The 19,142-nt window shown below is 37.6% G+C and overlaps 1 protein-coding gene across 1 annotated transcript in view; it reads right to left on the reverse strand.

Annotated features, from left to right (window-relative positions):
* Window positions 1–880: 880 nt before the first annotated feature.
* LOC118735034 (probable aconitate hydratase, mitochondrial) overlaps window positions 881–19,142 on the reverse strand; it is a 211,098-nt gene continuing 192,836 nt past the window's right edge. Inside the window, exons 4-6 of the mRNA XM_036464626.1 lie at window positions 1,906–2,077; window positions 1,350–1,853; window positions 881–1,292 (exon numbers count right to left, since the gene is read on the reverse strand). Coding sequence (XP_036320519.1) covers window positions 1,098–1,292; window positions 1,350–1,853; window positions 1,906–2,077 — 871 coding nt within the window. The 3' untranslated portion in view covers window positions 881–1,097. The remainder of the gene's footprint in view (window positions 1,293–1,349; window positions 1,854–1,905; window positions 2,078–19,142) is intronic.

The raw sequence follows: 19,142 nt of genomic DNA on the forward strand, positions 1-19,142 counted from the left end.
TTTATAACTCCAAGTATTTTTCTGTTTTAACACACTTTGCACACAATGCTTTAATAAATGCAATTTCTATTTGAATGTTTTGTCAGGAATGTATTCCAAGTACCATTAAGTATTTTAAAAACAAAAAAATTTTGACTTTCGTCCGGCTAGATCTGCTATCCGAACCACTGTGCATCGAGGCGAAAGTTATTCACACTTTTTCTCTGTCCCAATGTATTTTGTATAGCAAACGATGAAATGAGTATCGCAAGCACGCTAGACTCGCTGTCAATCGATACTTGTTGAAAAACTCATGCGAGGTAAATATCTACGGCAAACGTTTTCCATACAAAATACATTGGGACATGGCCATAGTGCAGGCAATTAAAATACAGCGGTGCGCTGGCTTGACCATGTCGTTAGTATGGACACCCGACGCTCCAGTTCTGAAAGTATTCAACATACATACATACGCAAGTACATGAGTATTAGGATGAGCTCAAATTCAGCGTTACTGATGTTTGTTGGTGGCGACCAACAGTAAGCATGTAGGGAGATGACGGGAAAAACCGTAGAAGATTTCGACTTTTTCCTCTCATATCGCGGAACTTTTTTTGTCCCCCGTATGAGGGCAATGGTCAAGTCAATGTTGTCTGTGTGTGCGTCGTGGTGGTGATTGCGAAGGCGCCCAAATTCAATTGCAGCTGCGAAAAATTCTGGAGGAGCGGCGCCAGTCGAGGCGTGCTAGAGTACCGCACCGTATTTGGTGTTTTAAGTCGCATGCGCCCTATTTTACGGTGTAGGTGAATCTTTTGTGCCTTTAACATATACACAAAATATGGTTGTGAGTTTGTCCACCACCCATCAGCAAACCCTTTGAAGAAAATTAATCAACAACCAATTTCACTTGCATAAATTATTGTATTTAACCATGTTCATGTGAAACGAACTAAAATCAATAGAGAATATGATTTACTAATAAAGCATACCAAGATTTTGAGAAATATGTATTTCTTTATATCTAAACGCTGATTTGGTGTAGATATGTAGTGCCTTATATTTATGTATTTCAAAGTTTTTTTCTAAAGATTTATTTGTAGTCACTCCACGAGTTCAATTTACTTATTTACTGCGAGCTCCTTCATTCGGTTGAGTGCGCTGCCGGCCTTAAACCAACCAATTTGCAAATCATTTAACGAATGGTTCAGCTTAATCCTTTCGACTTTGTTGCCGGTTTTGATTTCGCAATCAACTGGCTTTCCAGGCACTAAACTATTTAATCCAATTAGGGAAATTTTGCTTTCAGGTTGTATCTGTAACAAAAGGAAATCGAGTTCGCTTCTAAATTGGTACTATTAATTAAAATATACCTTATCATAGTCTGCAGGATTTGCGAATGTTAAAGGTAATAATCCTTGTTTTTTTAAATTCGTTTCGTGAATGCGAGCAAACGATTTAACTATAATAGCTCGACCACCCAAGTGACGTGGTTCTAGCGCAGCGTGCTCACGAGATGAACCCTCTCCGTAGTTTTCATCACCGACAGCAACCCATTTTATTCCATTGGCCTTATAATCTCGTGCAACATCAGGAACACCTGCCCATTCACCTGTTCGCTGATTTTTAACCTTATTCATTTCATTATTTTCCGAGTTAATAGCCCCAATAAACATGTTGTTTGAAATATTGTCCAAATGTCCTCTGTATTTAAGCCAAGGTCCAGCAGCGGATATATGGTCTGTTGTGCATTTTCCTTTCACTTTAATAAGGACAGTCATATCTACCAAATCTTTACCATTCCATTTATCAAAGGGTTCTAAAATTTGAAGACGCTGACTCTTTGGATCCACTTCTACTTTCACAGCTTCGCCATCCTGAAATATTCCCTTACATAAACACATTTAACTAATAATGATGAAAATATACCTTCGGTGGTGCGTCGAAAGTATCCATTCCCGGGTCAAATCCTTTAGAAGGTAATTCATCGCCAAATGGAGCAGACAGTTTAAATTTCTTCCCATCCGATCCGGTAAGTTCATCAGTTAATGGATTAAAGTCTAAACGACCAGCAATCGATAAAGCGGTGACTAATTCTGGGCTAAAGACATACAAAATCATTAATACATACATATTGGAAAAAAATTAAGAAAATATCTCTATGATTGTAAAGAGCAAATATAACGCTATTTTAAATCTTCGAACTAAAAAAGTTGCTAATAAAATTTCTTTCTCCACTTTTATTCTTTAGATTACTTAATAACTTTTATTCGATTTTTTTTTGCGTGTATTTATAACAGTTTTTAGTGATTTCATAACTGTTAATTGTAACTTATTTTGCAACAAATATTTTTGTCAACAGTGTTATTGAGTTTTATACCACTGTTTGTTTTTAGGAAAAATGGAAAAAGCAAACAAGTTTGAGAGGTTTCAAGTAGAGCTCTCGATTTTGTTCGCACATTTTCAAACAGCCCGGGTATATGAGCAGCGAGTACTCGCACACTTGTTCAATGCTCATTACTCGAAAATTTTCGAGCATGAGCTCGAGCAATTCGAGTTTTTCGAGTAATTTTAGCAATGTTTTTTTTTATTATATTGACATTTTTGGTAGCGACTTTTTAAATTTTTCAAATTATTGATATATAATGCAAAGATTGTTACATTGGTATTTAATAATATAATTTATTTAACATGAATTAGAAAGCAGCTGCTGACAAATACAATTTACAAATTTTCTTTTGTTTATGAAATTGTTCAAAAACTCGAAAATTTTGAACAAACATTTGAGCAGTTGAGCAATGAACGAGTTTTGAGTGAGTATCGAGCTACTCGCATTGCTCGATACCCGGGTATCTAGAGCTCTAGTTTCAAGTAATGTAACATGATGCAATAATGAAAGGTGTTATACGTCGGCAACTTCTCGCTCTAATCCGCCATCTTGAACTACCTTAGGAGAAACTGTGTTGTTTCTTTGCTATTTTCACTGAACATTTCCCAAAATATTAGAAAAAAATTCTAAACAAGCTACATTGATTAAATTTTTGTTGTTCGTTTTATTCTTATTCGCTGACATTTGTTTTCCAATTGCGTGAAATTTGGTAAGTATTGTAATAAAACCGAATTATTTTACAAATAAATTATAATTTTGCATTTATTAGGTCATTTCCTTAGTGTTTTCCTGACCGACCTGTGCTGGTATTGTGATTAAGAGCTAATACATGTAAGTTACAACATATTATTTTGACTTTATTGATGAACCATTCCATTTGCAGCATTCTCTGGTGAACTGCAGCTGCGGCCGAATCTGATTGTGTGCATCATCCTGCAGATATTTTGAAGTAAGTTGGAACCAGCTCTTTGTTATTTCAAAATCTAATGAACCATTTATTCGCAGATTTTTCGGACGATTCTGCTGTGCTGCGTTCCTGCTCCGCCTGTGTATTGCTCTTCCCGTGTTTTATAGTGTTGCGTTCCTGTTGCGCCTTTGCGTTGAAGTAAGTTGAAACCAGATTTTTGTTTGTTAAAAACCTAAAACACCATTTATTTGCAGATTTTTTGTATGCTTCTGCTGTGCTGCGTTCCTGCTCCACCCGTGTATTAGATTGCTGCGTTCCTGTTAACATACATATCGTCGCTTAAAGTACAAAACCACGTAACTGACATTTGCTGCTAAAACTTGGATTCGCTCACACAAGTTCTTGTCTCAATCCTAATCCATTCTTCCTGAAATATACTAGCCAAAAATGCGATTGCTTTTAACAAAAAGATAACCATTTTGAAATATGAGTGTTTTTGCTCTCTAGAAAATAATTTATGCAACCTCGCATACGTGGGTTTGCATTATCTCTATACGCTGTTTTGCATTTTATAGATACACGGTTTTGTACTTTAAACGACGATATGTAGATGTATGTACATGTATATCACATATATTGACTTAGATATGTATACACAATTAATGATGTTTACATAAATTTTTTTATATTGAAACTAGATACATATGTATATAGTATGTTATTATTATTATTCGGTTCAAAAAAGTCCTATCTCAAATGAAAATACTTCGAAAATGTGCTAAGATAGGGCGTTTTTGAATCGTCAGCTGAGATAGGGTGTTTTGAACCGAGTTCTGAGATAGGGCATTTTCAATCAAATTCTAAAATAGGGCGTTTTTCAGCCAAATTTTGAAATAGGGCGTTGAAAAGTTTTCTGATATCGGGCGTTTTCGACCTGGCTGCCGAGATAGGTCGATCTTCCACTCAGCCATCGATATATGGTCGCATTTTTCGTTATATGGAAGACGATTAAACACGATTTGTTTTTAATCGATTCTAAAAAAACAAAGGTAATTTTTAGCCACTTCAAACTTACATATAATTAGACTAAAATTGAAGGGGCTATAAAACTGAGTGCTCAAAAAAATTCTAACACTTCTGAGAAAAAAGTTTGAAATTAGGTTGAAAACTTGTATTTTTTGTAGTTTTCTACGAAGTTTTAAAATTGGGTTTATATGGGTTTTGTTAGAAATTCAACTTTACTTTTGTTGCAAATTCTTAGAAATAAATAAATTAACATGAGAGGGAAATAATATCACTTTGAAATGGGGTTGCTATTTATATGACCGATACTGTATGTATATAATAAATTTTGTACAATTAAAAAAAAGTGGATTTACTAAAATGAACACAACGTATTAATTATAAATTCTGAAATATGTCGTTAATTTCAAAAACAAATAAATAAAACATTAAAAAGTAGTCAATGCTTGCTGTATGACACGAACTTGGATATACGTGAACTTGGGTAATGTATAATTCCTTATATGATTCCTCAAAGTATCCCTTATATAACACTGTGGAACACAAGAAAAACCTTAGTGCGACTATATCAGGTTTGATAGCTGTTGGCCATACCAATAATGCCTCATACTCAGATTGACTAGATCGATTCGTGTTCTCCGAGAAAAAAAATTTCACGATCCAAAAATCTGTAAAATCTTTTTTCTCCAAATTTTGAACATTTATCGTTTTTGGCCTATATTTTGTTGAAAATACCATACAAAGCAAATATAGGGCAAAAAACGAAGAATTTTCAAAATTTTGAGAAAAGAATTTGGCCGCCATACTCAGATTTTTGAATCGTGAATTTTTTTTTTTTCGAGAACACGAATTTATCTAGTAAAACTGAGTATGAGGCATTATTGGTATGGTCAACAGCTATCAAACCTGATATATGCGCACAAGAAGCCCATATGAAAGAGGGGGCAAAAGATCACACGTAAATGAATTCCTCTATTTGGCCTGTACAATATAAGGGACACATTTCAAATTCATAAGGGATAATTTTCTTAGTGATGCGGCTCATAAAAGGAAATATATAAGCCATACTGTTCTAGCTGGGTATTCATCAGCTCGAAAATTTTAAGCATATTATCATATTCCTGTGAATAAAAATACGCCTAATTTTATTATTATAATTATCTACAACTTTATGAGACTACCAAGCCATATATATACCTATTCTGATAATCGGAACGCTGTTGAGAAGGCATACAATTTAGTAGTTTTTCAACTAAAAGGCTTTTTTATTCCAGTTTTTCTTGTACTTCCAAAATACAATATTGACCTAAGGTAGTTCGATTTCGAGCTGTCACAACGTACAACTCCTTTCATTATTGCGTCATGGTAATGTAATTCTTTTTGAATAATGTATTCATTTGACAGGGGGCTAAATGATTGAAATAATTTTTTGTTAGTCATGACAGCGACAAAAAAATTAACAGCCTTATTCTGTATCACGAACGATAGGCAACACAACACGAACGATTCGTCTGCAGAGGAATGCTTCAAAAACTAGTCCAGCGGCATCATTTTAGCCGGTTTGAACGCAACCGAGACCATTGCAACGTAAAGTATGAAAAGCAAGACTAAGACGACCGATTAATTCAAAATCGCAATTAGAGAGGTTGTCGTCTGCAGACGAATCGTTCGTTCTGCCAAGAGTTCGTGATACAGAATAAGGCCCTAAGTCTCTATTAATGTTGCTAGTCATGACTGAGAAGCAGCTCTGATAAAAATATGCATGAAAAAATCCATTTATTTTAAGCCGGTAAACATGCTCGAAAAACAGAAAAATATGCCAAACATGTATGCTGGAATAAATCAATCAGTATTTTTCCATAGAAAAAAAAAAATAACTCTCTACGTAGGACGCACGGTTGCCGTTTTGGTCCAAATGGACCAAATTTGGTCCATTTCTTTTCGTTTGGTCCATTGGTCCCATTGTTTTGGAAATGGTCCATTTCATAAGCCTTTGGCCAGGGTTATTATCATGCAATACTTTCGAGTTTTCAATTTTTTCTATTTAATTGATGAATATTCCGCCCCATGTTGAATATCGTAATCGTCAGTAAAAGTGACGATACGGCCATCGGCAGCCATGTTACTGACGCGCTGATCGTCGACGATGACGATGACGATATTCAGCATAGGGCCGATTGGCAACACCTGCTAAAAGTGTGAACTCGCCTTACCACTGATCTTCAAATATGGCATGGCTAATCTGTCAAAGGACGCTTCAAAAAATATCGCGGTTTCTTGCTAATTTCAATTAAGTACTCGGTGACGAATATCAAAGTGGCTGGCAAAAATATGGAAAGGTAGCAAAACTTAAATCATAGCATTTAGCACATGAAAATAATATTCGATTTCAATCGAAAAGATATTAAACATCTTGAAATTATTACACCACATAAAGTTCTTTCTGATACTGATGTAGCAATTTTGCCACTACTCGACCAATTTCCTGCATTGGTAAAAATGATGCAGACATAATTGAATTTCAAGTTCGCAAATTGAGACTGAGTGAAGGTAACTTCAAAATAATTAATACAAAAAAAAACTTTTTAATATCCAACGCTTTTATAAATGGACTAAAAAGTAGAAAATAATAATTTTCAGTCCCATAGAATTTGTTTTGATAACTTTTGATTTTGATTTTAGCAAGTCATTATAAACAATTTATGAGATTGAAAATGAAAAGCGTGGGGCGCATGCAATACAAAGCATTAGATTTGATTGACAATAGTCAAACTACATAACATAAACCTAAAATTTCTACAGAGAAAGTACAAATTTGAGATCGATTTTAAGCGGTCGTTATTCATATATCCACATACACACATATATTACCCTTCATATCAAATCTGGTCTATTAGATGCGCCCCACGCTTTTCATTTTCAATCTCCTAAATTGTTTATGACTTTTGTTAAAATTTCAAAATCAAAAGTTATCAAAACAAATTCTATGGGACTGAAAATTATTAGTTTCTACTCTTTAGTCTTGTCAGTAAAAAATTTTGCAATAGATATTAAAATAAATCAACGATATTAATAGATTGGTGCATACACATGCATATACATATGTATGTACATCAGCGTTGGGCAGAGAGAGCTTTTACTCTGCTCGCGCCTATACAAAATGTATAGTAAGCTTAAAAGAGCTTTACCCGCGGGCAAGGCAGCGCCTATAAGTGATGTACATACATACGAGCACCAATTAATTTCATTTAAAGCACTGATAAGCACTGCCTTGCCCGCGGACGAAGCGCTTTTAAACTTTCTATACATTTTGTATAGGCGCGAGCAGAGTAAAAGCTCTCTCTGCCCAACGCTGATTTAAAGAAATGGCGTGTCGTCCATTTCCGCTGTAGCGTACGTAGTGCATAGGGCGACATCTACTTCTCAAATGTGCACTATGCGTTTTTATAGGAACTTTTCAAAGCAAAGCTTTTATAGCTGTCATCACAAACAACATTGCAAGTTGATAAAAGCGTTGTACAAAATTTGAGATCGATTTTAAGCGATCGTTATTCATATACCCACATACATATGTATGTACATATGTACATATATTACTTTTCATATCAATTCAAGTCCATTACATGCGCCCGCCCACTGGGAAAATAGGTAAGCACCTAACAAGGTAATCCATGTTTTCTTTCAGTTTTTGGTACCAAAATTGTCATCATGACCAATGTAGTCTACTAGTAAAGCGCAATATTAACACCTTCGATTACGCATTACGCTGCCAGTTGCAAAATAATGCGCCGCCGAAGTTATTTCCAAGAGCAGAACTACTCCGAGCGACTGCTCTACATTCTACGTAATTTACTTTGTAAAGCGGCTCAGAAGTATATCTGATACCTAATGTACATTCTACAATTCCTACTTACATAAGGCGGCCACGCCTTTGTTAAAGTAAGGGAGATTCGGCAGGTAAGTGGTAAGGACCGCCAGGTGAAGTGCAATACCTTACCAGCAACTTACACTTCACCCGGCGGTCCTTACCACTTCACTGACGAATCTCCTTTACTTTAACAAAGGCGTGGCCGCCTTATATAAGTAGGAATTTAAAATGTACATTTGCTATAAGACATACTTCTGAGCCGCTTTACAAAGTAAGTTACGTAGAATGTAGAGCAGTCGCTCGGAATAGTTCGGCACTTAAAAATAACTTCGGCAACACGTTACACGTGACAAAGTAATGCGTCGTCGGGGGTGTTCATTTTGTGCTTAACTAGTAGATTACATTGGTCATGATGACAATTTTGGTACTAAAAACTGAAAGAAAACATGGATTACCTCGTAAGGTGCTTACCTATTTTCCGAGTGGGCATATATCTAGTACTTCTATATTGGCAGTAAGCTAACTTCCCAATGTGTAAGCATTCCGAAATCACAGCGAGATAGTCTAGTACGGTTTTTGTGTATTTAATAGGGATGTTTCGAATGGCATATTTTTCACATTCGCGAATGCGAATGCGAGTGCGAGTTTTCGGAATGCGAATGTGCGAATGCGAATGTTGTCATCGTTTTTATTACATAAAAATTTTTTTAATTATTAGAACATTGAACGAGTGCTTAACCTATACAGTGTTTTAATCTTGTAGTCAAAGTTCAAAATGAACAAATTATATTTTAAAAAAAGTAATTTTGCTTCCTTTTCTCCCATGAGGCCATTTCTTAGAGGCTCGTATATAAGGTTTGGTTGGTTTTCCACCAATCGAGAGGATTTTCACCGAGGTGAGCCTGTAATGTTTTCGGACGGTACTAGCTCTTACTGCCAATATAGGAGTATTACATACATGCATGCGCCCCACGCTTTTCATTTTCAATCTCATAAATTGTTTATAATGACTTTTGCTAAAATTTCAAAATCAAAAGTTAATTTTTAGTCCATTTATAAAACCATGAATTTTAAAGTTTTTATTTTATTTATTTTCTACTTGTTAGTCTTGTCTGTATAAAATTTTGCAATAGGCGCGAGCAGACTAAAAGCTCTCTCTGCCCAACGCTGATTTAAAGAAATGGTCGTCAATTTCCGCTGTAGCGTACATAGTACAGTTGAGAGGTAGATGCCGCCCTATGCACTATGCTTGTGGCGATCTCAGCCGCCCCCTAGTTGTAAGGTTTGAAAATACATCCCTGGGTGGCAAGAAAAGACATCCCTGTGTGACAACCTGAATCAGCTGTCTTTTCGTGTTTTCCCGCGCCACACAGGCTTGTGTAAAAGGATATAATATAATACCATTGAATTGAATTTAACGTTGAGAATAAAGGTTTGGTTTGTTAAGCTTATTAATCGACTTTTCAATTGAGGCTACCAAAGTAGCCAAAGTGGTGACCCCGACGTGATCAGGCAACGAATACAGTAGTAATTGATTTGGCTATGGCCAAATACAACTTGCGATCGCAAACAGCAAACGGCGACGAGCCAATCGAGGATTTTTACGAAAGTAGTAGCGCAGCGATGGAAGCAGAAGAGCTGAAGATGCAACTGCAAACGATGCACGAGCAATTGAAGCAGCTCAGCATAAACAACGCGCAACAAGCCAACACTCGTTCTCGTATACAACGGGTGCAAGTACCCAAGTTTAATAGAAGCAAACCACAACTTTGGTTTTCTCAATTAGAGCGCTCGTTCAGACTAAGCAACGTTACCGACGACATTGATATGTTTGACCTTGTCGTAATCAATCTGGATGAGGACATCATATATTGATGATGTGGTGACAACGCCGCCTCTACAGAATCGATATCTTGCCGTGAAGTCACGGCTGTTGGCCAGGTTTGCGGAGTCAACGGAGAGCAAATTGCGACGACTACTTCGCGGAGGAGATCCTACCGGTATGAAACCTACAGAGGTGTTAGCACACATGAGACGACTAGCACCAGACCCAGGGTGTGAAGCCATCGTACGCACGCTGTTCCTGAACCAGATGCCGTCCACCATTCGTCCGCTTCTGTCTGCGTGGCAGGAGAGTGACCTGGATGAATTGGCGAAGGTAGCTGACAAGATGACTGACGCTGCTAGAGCAGATCCGATCCTTACGCTCTCCAGCTCTCAACAGAAGGCGGAGTCAACATCCGGAGATTCCGTTGAAGCACTGTCACGTAAGTCAATTCCTACTGGTGATGTTAAAGAGATGATACAGATGCTCCTCGAGTCAATGAATAAGTTGCAGGCTGACGTCAGGAATCTCAAAGAGGCGGCGCGGAGCACACGTTCACCATCACGAGCACAAGCGCGAGTGGACACGAGTGGAGCAAAGGGCGAGGAACTTTGCTATTTTCATAGGAGGTTTGGCAGCAATGCTCGCAAATGTCGCCCAGGCTGCAGCAAGAGTCAGTCGTTAAATTAAAACGGCTGCCGTCAAGTTCGCTGGTTGGCGGAAGTCCAAGCCCCTCTTAGCGAAGCCACGCGTGGTATGAAGAAGAACGATAGACGTAAAATTTAATGGACACGAGAGCTTTCCGATGCTTTTGCGGCGTGCAAGCACAGTATAGCAAACGCTGTGCTCTTATCGCATCCTTCACCTCGCGCGGAATTAGCACTAGCATGCGACGCCTCCGACACGGCCATTGGCGCGGCCCTAGAGCAACGAGTTCATGGTGTCTGGCATCCGCTTGGGTTTTTTCGCGCAAGCTTTCGGAAACGGAAAAGAATTACAGTACGTATGATCGAGAGCTCCTTGCTATTTATGATGCAATTCGGTATTTTAAACACGTTCTTGAGGCGCGTATTTTCATTGTAAAGACGGACCACAAGCCGTTGACATATGCTTTCTCGCAGAAACCGGAAAAGGCGTCGCCCCGGCAGCTTCGTCATTTAGACTTTATTTCACAGTATACTACGAATATCGTTCACCTGGCAGGGTCGGAAAATTCAGTCGCCGATGCTTTCTCACGTTTGTATTCGATTTCGATGCCAACGGCAGTGTCGTTGAAGGAGGTCAAAGCGGCTCAAAATGAGGACTCCGAATTGGAGCTACTTTTGCGAGGCGAGTCATCGCTAAGGCTCCAATCGGTGGACTTCAACGACGGTATTACAATATACTGTGACACCTCCACGGGTACCATAAGACCGTATATACCACAATCGCTACGGTATGCTGTTTTCGCTTCGATGCACGGCCTATCGCATCCAAGTGGAAGGGCAACGCTTCAGCAAGTACGACGAAAGTACGTTTGGCCATCCATGAGGAAAGATGTAACGCTTTGGGCGCGCAACTGTTTGCCATGCGAACGTGCAAAAATAGGTCGACACAACTCACAAGCTCCAGAGAAGATTGGTATGCCGGATAACCGCTTCGACCACGTCCATTTAGACATCGTTGTCATGCCTTTGGTAAATGGTTATCGATATTGCCTTACTATGATTGACCGCTTCTCTCGCTGGCCCGAGTTAGTTCCACTGAAGGACATATCTGCTTCGACCGTTGCATCAGCGTTTTGGTTGCCCCAAAACCATAACAACCGACCAAGGCTCGCAGTTTGAGTCCGCCTTATTTCGTTCATTGGTCAATATCTTGGGTTGCAAGCACATTCATACCACCGCATATCATCCTCAGTCAAACGGCATGGTTGAGCGTTGGCACCGCTCCTTCAAGGCAGCCTTGATGTGCAACGCGAATACAAACTGGACTGACTTGCTGCCAACTGTAATGCTGGGTCTCAGAACATATGTCAAGGCAGATATTGGTGCATCAGCAGCTGACCTCCTTTACGGAACTGGTGTTCGACTGCCAAATGAGTTTTACGACGACTTAGATGTACCTGCCCATTTCCAAGATTTCGCAACCAAATTTCGAGAATATATGCGGCTGGTTCGCCCATCTCCAGCAGCGCATCATAGCAAGAGAAGTATGTTCGCCCATAAGCATTTGACGGATTGTTCGCATGTAATGTTGAGAACAGACATGGTTCGGCAACCACTAGAGCCACCGTACACAGGACTATACGAGGTAGTCAAGCGTTCCACGGATCGTGTCTTTATCGTAAAAATAAACGGAAAATAGGTTGCTGTCTCTACGGAACGTTTAAAGCCTGCATTTTTTATCAGAGAGTCCCAGAATGACGAAAATCGAGAGGAACACACTAGACCGGGGAAGACATACGAACGCAGGAAGAGAGTAAGATTCGCTCCCGGATTGGTCACTGGAGAGGGGGTAGATGTGGCGACCTCAGCCGCCCCCTAGTTGTAAGGTTTGAAAATACATCCCTGGGCGCCAAGAAAAGACATCCCTGTGTGACAAGCTGAATCAGCTGTCTTTTCGTGTTTTTCCCGCGCCACACAGGCTTGTGTAAAAGGATATAATATAATACCATTGAATTGAATTTAACGTTGAGAATAAAGGTTTGGTTTGTTAAGCTTATTATTCGACTTTTTAATTGAGGCTACCAAAGTAGCCAAATGCTTTTACCTGGACCCACAACATTGAAAGTTTCTGGGGCCACAACACTGCTAGTTGATAAAAGCGTTGTAAAAAATTTATCAATATAGACCGTTTTTGGGATCAAGTAAGTTTGATTAAATATAGAGTGGGTGAAGCGGCCTTTGGAGAATTATGTGATTTAGTTCATAACATTTTTAGTCTACCTCACAGTTCCGCAGCAGCTGAGCGCAAATTTTTTGATTTAGCATTAGTAAAATCGAATTTAAGAAACAAATTAAAATTTAAAACTTTAAATAGTATAATGTTAATAATATACAATTTTAATGCAGTTTGGATGTTATATAAAAAAAGTCGACATAAAAACTGAATTGGCATATTTTCTTGATAAAGAGGAATAAACTCCACTCAATTTCCCGATGTATTAAAAATTGGTCCACTTTTTGGTCCGAAAATAATCTGGAAATGGCAACCGTGGTAGGAAGATGTGCAAGCGGCAAATTTAAAACATTAAGTGCGCTCTGCGATGGTTTGTAGACCAATAAATAGTCCTTTTGAAAACCTTATTGTTAGGGGATATTTGCGTCATTCGTGTTAAGAATTCGACCTTCGATTCTTTTCGGCATGGTTTAACAACAACAAAAGCCCGCGAAATGCCGGCACTGCCCACTTAACATTTATTATGCTAGTTACCGAACATTTTCACACCGGGAAATTTTCTTACCAAAAAATTACACCATTTCTTGTAACCGATATTCTAGGTTTTAATTTATTCAGCAATTAAGCTTAGAATTTTTGTTGAAATTCTGGTGAAGCATATTTCACGGGGCAACATTTTGTTACCTGCCTATCAGATGGTAACAAAATTTACCGGTTATAATACACTCCGTTGCATAATTATAAATCTAGTACAATAGTCTTTGAAACAGCCGTCACAATCAAGATAGGTAAAAACTTTCTGCTATGACTTTTGCATGTTAAGAGCTCTCTTATAATAGAGTGGTTAATTTTTTTATAATCATAACCTTATTTAAAAGATTTAAAAAATCTAAAAATTACTTGTTGCAAAACTATAAATCCAAAAAAAGAAATCCCAATAACATGAGTAAAACATGCAAATATGTCCTTCCAATACTCTATTTGTGCTCCATTGACTTTAATTAACTGAAATATATGCTTCCTCATACTTAGACATAAATGTCTTCGGTAAAGCAGCATCCAGTTTATGCCACTCTTGCAAAATCGCCAATTTAAGCCATATAACGTTTACAAATTGGCGATTATCAGCATAAACTTTCATTGCCAGTATTATCCACACATTTTCCATTGGATTGAGGTCTCGAGAGGTCAAGGGTTCGAATATTGCTGGTTTCCAAGCAGCATTTTGCCTCCCTCCTTCTATAAAATGCAGCATTGTCGTGTTGAAAAACGCAATGTCTTTCATTGCACTCAATAACTGGTTTGAGACTGATCCGCAGTATGGGAATATAGTCTAAATTCTTCATTCTATTTGAGCAGAATTGCAACTCAAGGGTAGAATCGGATGTTATTGCACCCTACAAAATCACATTTCCGCGACCGAAATTCCGCCGGTAAAAAATGCATCGTTCTTGCCGTAAATCGTTCTATTATCCATTCAATACATTTGTACCATCCAGATTGAATTTCTTTTCGTCTGAAAAGATAACCTCAGCCTACTTCTTAATAGTGATTTTTAAGGAAAAATAACCATTTTAACAACTTAAAGAATTCTGTCAATTGCCATGCTTTTACTAGCGAAATCCTTTCGACCAGCTTTAGGATGTAGCAAAAGACGCGGAGCCGTGATAATTTCACCATACTCGAGGTGCTAGTAACGTTTTAAGGCCCTCCAAATTGTTTGATGACCAACGGGATCTGAACATCTTGCTGTTAAGTTCTGGCAAATTGTGACGGAAACCAACAATATTCGGAGTTTCGATTATAAAAAGCGGGAAAATGTGATTTGGTATTTCGAAACTGTATGGTGGAAAGTGTATTCTAATATCTATTTGATACACAAAAAATGATCACGGCTGTACTTTTTGCTGATATATTACATACATATGTTCCATTTAGTTAAACACTATAAGAATATTGTAGTATGTACCACAAAAACGTATATTTTCTATAAAATATCATAACGCAGAAAAAAAAAATCTTCGCTATTAGGGATTTGGGTTGACTGTAGTTCAAAGTGTCTCTTTCCCGGTAAAAAAGTTTTAGAGAAAAAAAATACACTTTTTGAGAAATTAAATTTAAAAAAAAAATATGCACTTTTTGTTTATTGTTAAATAAAAAATTTTAAATAATGAAGATCAATAATTATATCATTCTATCTTGAAGTGACAAGAATTACTGACATTTGAGTAAAAACATTGTTGGAATCTATTAAATTTTGACAAAGTTATGGGCATTTTAAAAAAACATTCTCACTGTCAATTCGAATAATCGATTTTTGCCTGAAAAACAAAATCGCGTTTAATTAGGCGGAAAAATTTTTCCGAGCCAAAAGAAAAAATACGTGTCTCAATATTTGGACCAACAAACAATGTATTTGAGTTTGGTCGAAATTAAAAATCATGCTCGTACCTGACCGGTTGTCTGGAAATGGAAAGCATCTACTAAATAGTTTCGACTTAGTTTACGTTACAGCAAAACGAGAGTGAAAATATATCGATTTTTCTTTACGATATTTTGGAAAAATTACATTTTTATTAAATAATGTCAAGTTTGATCATCCGTTCAGGTAATTTTTATTTTCATTGCATGATTATGCAAAAGAATAAAGTATCATTTTCTTGTTTATTGTGTGAAATAGCCAGAACAACCGCAGTGATGTGAAGGCGATGTTTATCGAAAGCACGCTGTGAAACATACAAATAGTAGATATCTAAATGTTATGCACAAATTTACTTTAAAAGAACTAGCGTGAAACTGACTTATTATTTGAGAATTTATATAAATTATTCCAATTATAAAATTGTGATGTAGCTTTATTCGAATTGTAATACGCATTTAATTTCATCTTCCGATTAAAATGGATCGATCTTTGTAAATTTTAATGAGAGATTATTCAATATTATCAAAATCACCCTCTACCAACTTAATTTTTACATATTTCGTCTGTTTTCCCTTAATTTGACAAAATACTTCTTCTTAGTTACGACTTAGTTGCAGCTGCAGCCGAAACAAAATTTTAAGTTGGTACTTAGCCAGAAAAGTCAAAACTAAGGCGACTATGAATAGCTTTAGTTGTGACTTAGAATAGTTTCGACTTAGTTGAGTACTAAATATGACTATGAATATGCGCCATTATGTCTAAGTATGAGGAAGCATATATTTCAGTTAATTCAAGTCAATGGTGCACAAATAGGGTATTAGAAGGACATATTTGCATGTTTTACTCATGTTATTGGGATTTCTTTCTTTGGATTTATAGTTTTTCAACAAGTACTTTTTAGTTTTTTTAAATCTTTTAAATAAGGTTATGATTATAAAAAAATTAGCCACTCTATTATAAGAGAGCTCTTACCATGCAAAAGTCATAGAAGAAAGTTTTTACCTATCTTGATTGTGACGGCTGTTTCAAAGACTATTGTACTGGATTTATAATTATGCAACGGAGTGTAGTGCGCAAAATGCAAAACCGGTTTAAAAATTGGCAGGAACTTGATTCACCTTTTTCATCGCGTACTACCTCTCCGTAGGACCTGAGTTCGGTCCCTGGTCCAGGCAACATCTATCATCAACACGCACACCACAAATTGGAGGAGAAGCTCGGCCAAATACTTAGCAAAAGTATAAGCGCCAAAATATTCAGCCTCATGGCGAGTGTCGTCCCGAGTGCAAGTCGTTTTTCGAGAGTCGTACCGAAAACTGCATGGCATTGCCTAAAATGTCGAGCAGACTAGCGTTTTAAAACGGAAAAACTGGGCAGCACTGGTTAATTTCGACGAGTTTCGTCGTTTACTTGTTTCGACACGACAGTAGGCAATGCCAATGCCGTCGAGTCGTACAATTTAGTCTAGTATACTACTTACGCAATGAAGCTGATTATTATTGTACGCGGCCGCATTGGTGTAGTGCTTTGCATTGCGTGCTATCTCTCCGTCTTATCGAAGCAGACATCGACCGTAGGGGTACCATCCTATAATGTCAGGGTATTACTATCCGGTCAGGCAATGTCGAGCTCCAAATATTTAACGTACATATACCCCCCGTCACCACCTGCCCGGTAGGATATCACCCTGAAATAGATGAAATTTCACCTCAGAGGTGAAACCCGTATGGTAGTTGGTGCATTTAACGCGCACCACGCTCTTTGGCATTCAAGCCTGTCGAATGGATCATAGAGAAACGCACTTGGCTGAGCAGATAGACGATTCGACATTCTGCACAATGAAGGACGACGCGTCTACCAGGATTATGGGCAGCTGCAGTAGCTCGCCTGACATAACAATCGTAGGTGCTGGTCTGATAAATAGCATAACGTGGCGACCTATGCTGACTTTGGCATCAGACCTTCTACCCATAATCTTCTCGATTGAGAAACCTGCCGACTTTGCTTCCGCGGACCATCGAACCTATGTCAACTTTTCCAAAGCTGATTGGAACGGCCAACCAAGGGTCAATAGTAGGAATTTGCATAAAATTGCACAATTTAAAAAAAGTCGATTTGAAGTCAACCTGTGGTAAAGAAGTCACATTTTTTGTGTATTTTTGGTGTCAAAAATATAGTCATTGGGATTTTTCTCATTTCGGGTTCGTGGTGGGAGCGAAGGATGCAGGTGCCATCAAATGCGCGCAGAGTTCGTAAGAGGATCAAAAACCGCAGATTACTGATGTCGTTATTAGGCGAGTAAAACGACGATGCCAAACTTTCTACAATAGGCTTAAAAAAAGTGCACGTCTATACCTGCTATGGGCGCTCGCATACGAACCAGAGATATATCGTTTGTGTAGACCATTTATCGTAGAAGATATACGACATAAAAGACGAGATATCGCATACTTATTGTCGCATATCTGGTTTTAAGTTTATCAACTATTTTTTCATATCAATTATATAAATAGGCAATCATGTTTCCTTTACACCCCTTTTACGGCTAAACTGTACTTCTAAGGTATAACCAATTATATATCATTAGAAAGGTATTGTGATGCTGATGTGCAGGCAATTTTTAAAATTTCAAATTAGTTTAAAATAGAGCGAAAAATCAATTCAAAAGTCACACCAATACCAATGCCATACATGTACATGGTTGGGGCGGAAATGCCTCCCAAATGTATGCTTTAATATTGATAGTGAATTAAAGAAACGTGCTAAGCAGCAGTTTAGGAATAAGAAGTATGTATGTATGTACATGAATAGATTAGCCTCAAACAAGGATGAAATAATTTTGAGTATGGAGAAGAAGAAAGGGATAAATACAGAAATTAAAATAAAAGTAAAGAAACCTAAATATAAAGACAAAGAGGAAGGAAAATTTAAATACCTAACCTAATAACAATGGTGGGGGTGAATATGTTAATGAAGAAAAGAATGGACATATTTAGATCAGGATAAAGGATAGGATAAAGATGAAGAAGAAGATGAAGACCAAGACGAGGAAGAAGATGAAGATGAATATGAAGATAAGGATAAAGATAACTTACCTTAACTTAACCCCTTAACTTAACTTACCTCACCTCAACTCATCTCACCTCCGCTTAAAAACTTACTCCACCTGAGTTCGCTACACATTAATTCACCACACCTTAACTCCCCACACCTAAATCCACCACTACTTCACTCCCCACGCCTAAATTCACCACACCTTAATTCACCACACCCCAACTTTCTCACCACATCTTAACTCACCACACCTTAATTCACCACACTTCAACTTTCTCACCACACCTTAACTCACCGCACCTTAATTCACCACACCTCAACTCACCACAACTAAATTCACCACACCTTTTAAGACCACCACACCTGAATTCATAACACCGTAACTCCCACACCCAATTCCACCACACTGCAACTCATCACACCCAATTTCAACACGACATGATATCACTAAAGAAACAATGTAAAGAAAAAGAGGAAGGAAAATTTAACTACCTAACCTAATAACAATGGTGGGGGTAAATACGTAAATGGAGAAAAGAATGAAGATATAGATCAGGATAAAGGAAAAGATAAATATGAAGACGAAGGTGAATATGAGGATGAAGATGAAAATGAAGATGAAGATGGAGATGAAGATGACGATGAAGATGAAGATGACGTTGAAGATGAGGATGAATATGAAGATGAAGATGAAGATAAAGATGAAGATAAAGATAAAGATAAAGATAAAGATAAAGATGAAGATGAAGAGGAAGATGAAGATGAAGATGAAGATGAAGATGAAGATGAAGATGAAGA

This window comes from Rhagoletis pomonella, unplaced genomic scaffold (genome assembly GCF_013731165.1).
Source record: "Rhagoletis pomonella isolate Grant_MI unplaced genomic scaffold, Rhpom_1.0 Rhpom_scaffold_00003, whole genome shotgun sequence".
Lineage (NCBI taxonomy): Eukaryota > Metazoa > Arthropoda > Insecta > Diptera > Tephritidae > Rhagoletis > Rhagoletis pomonella.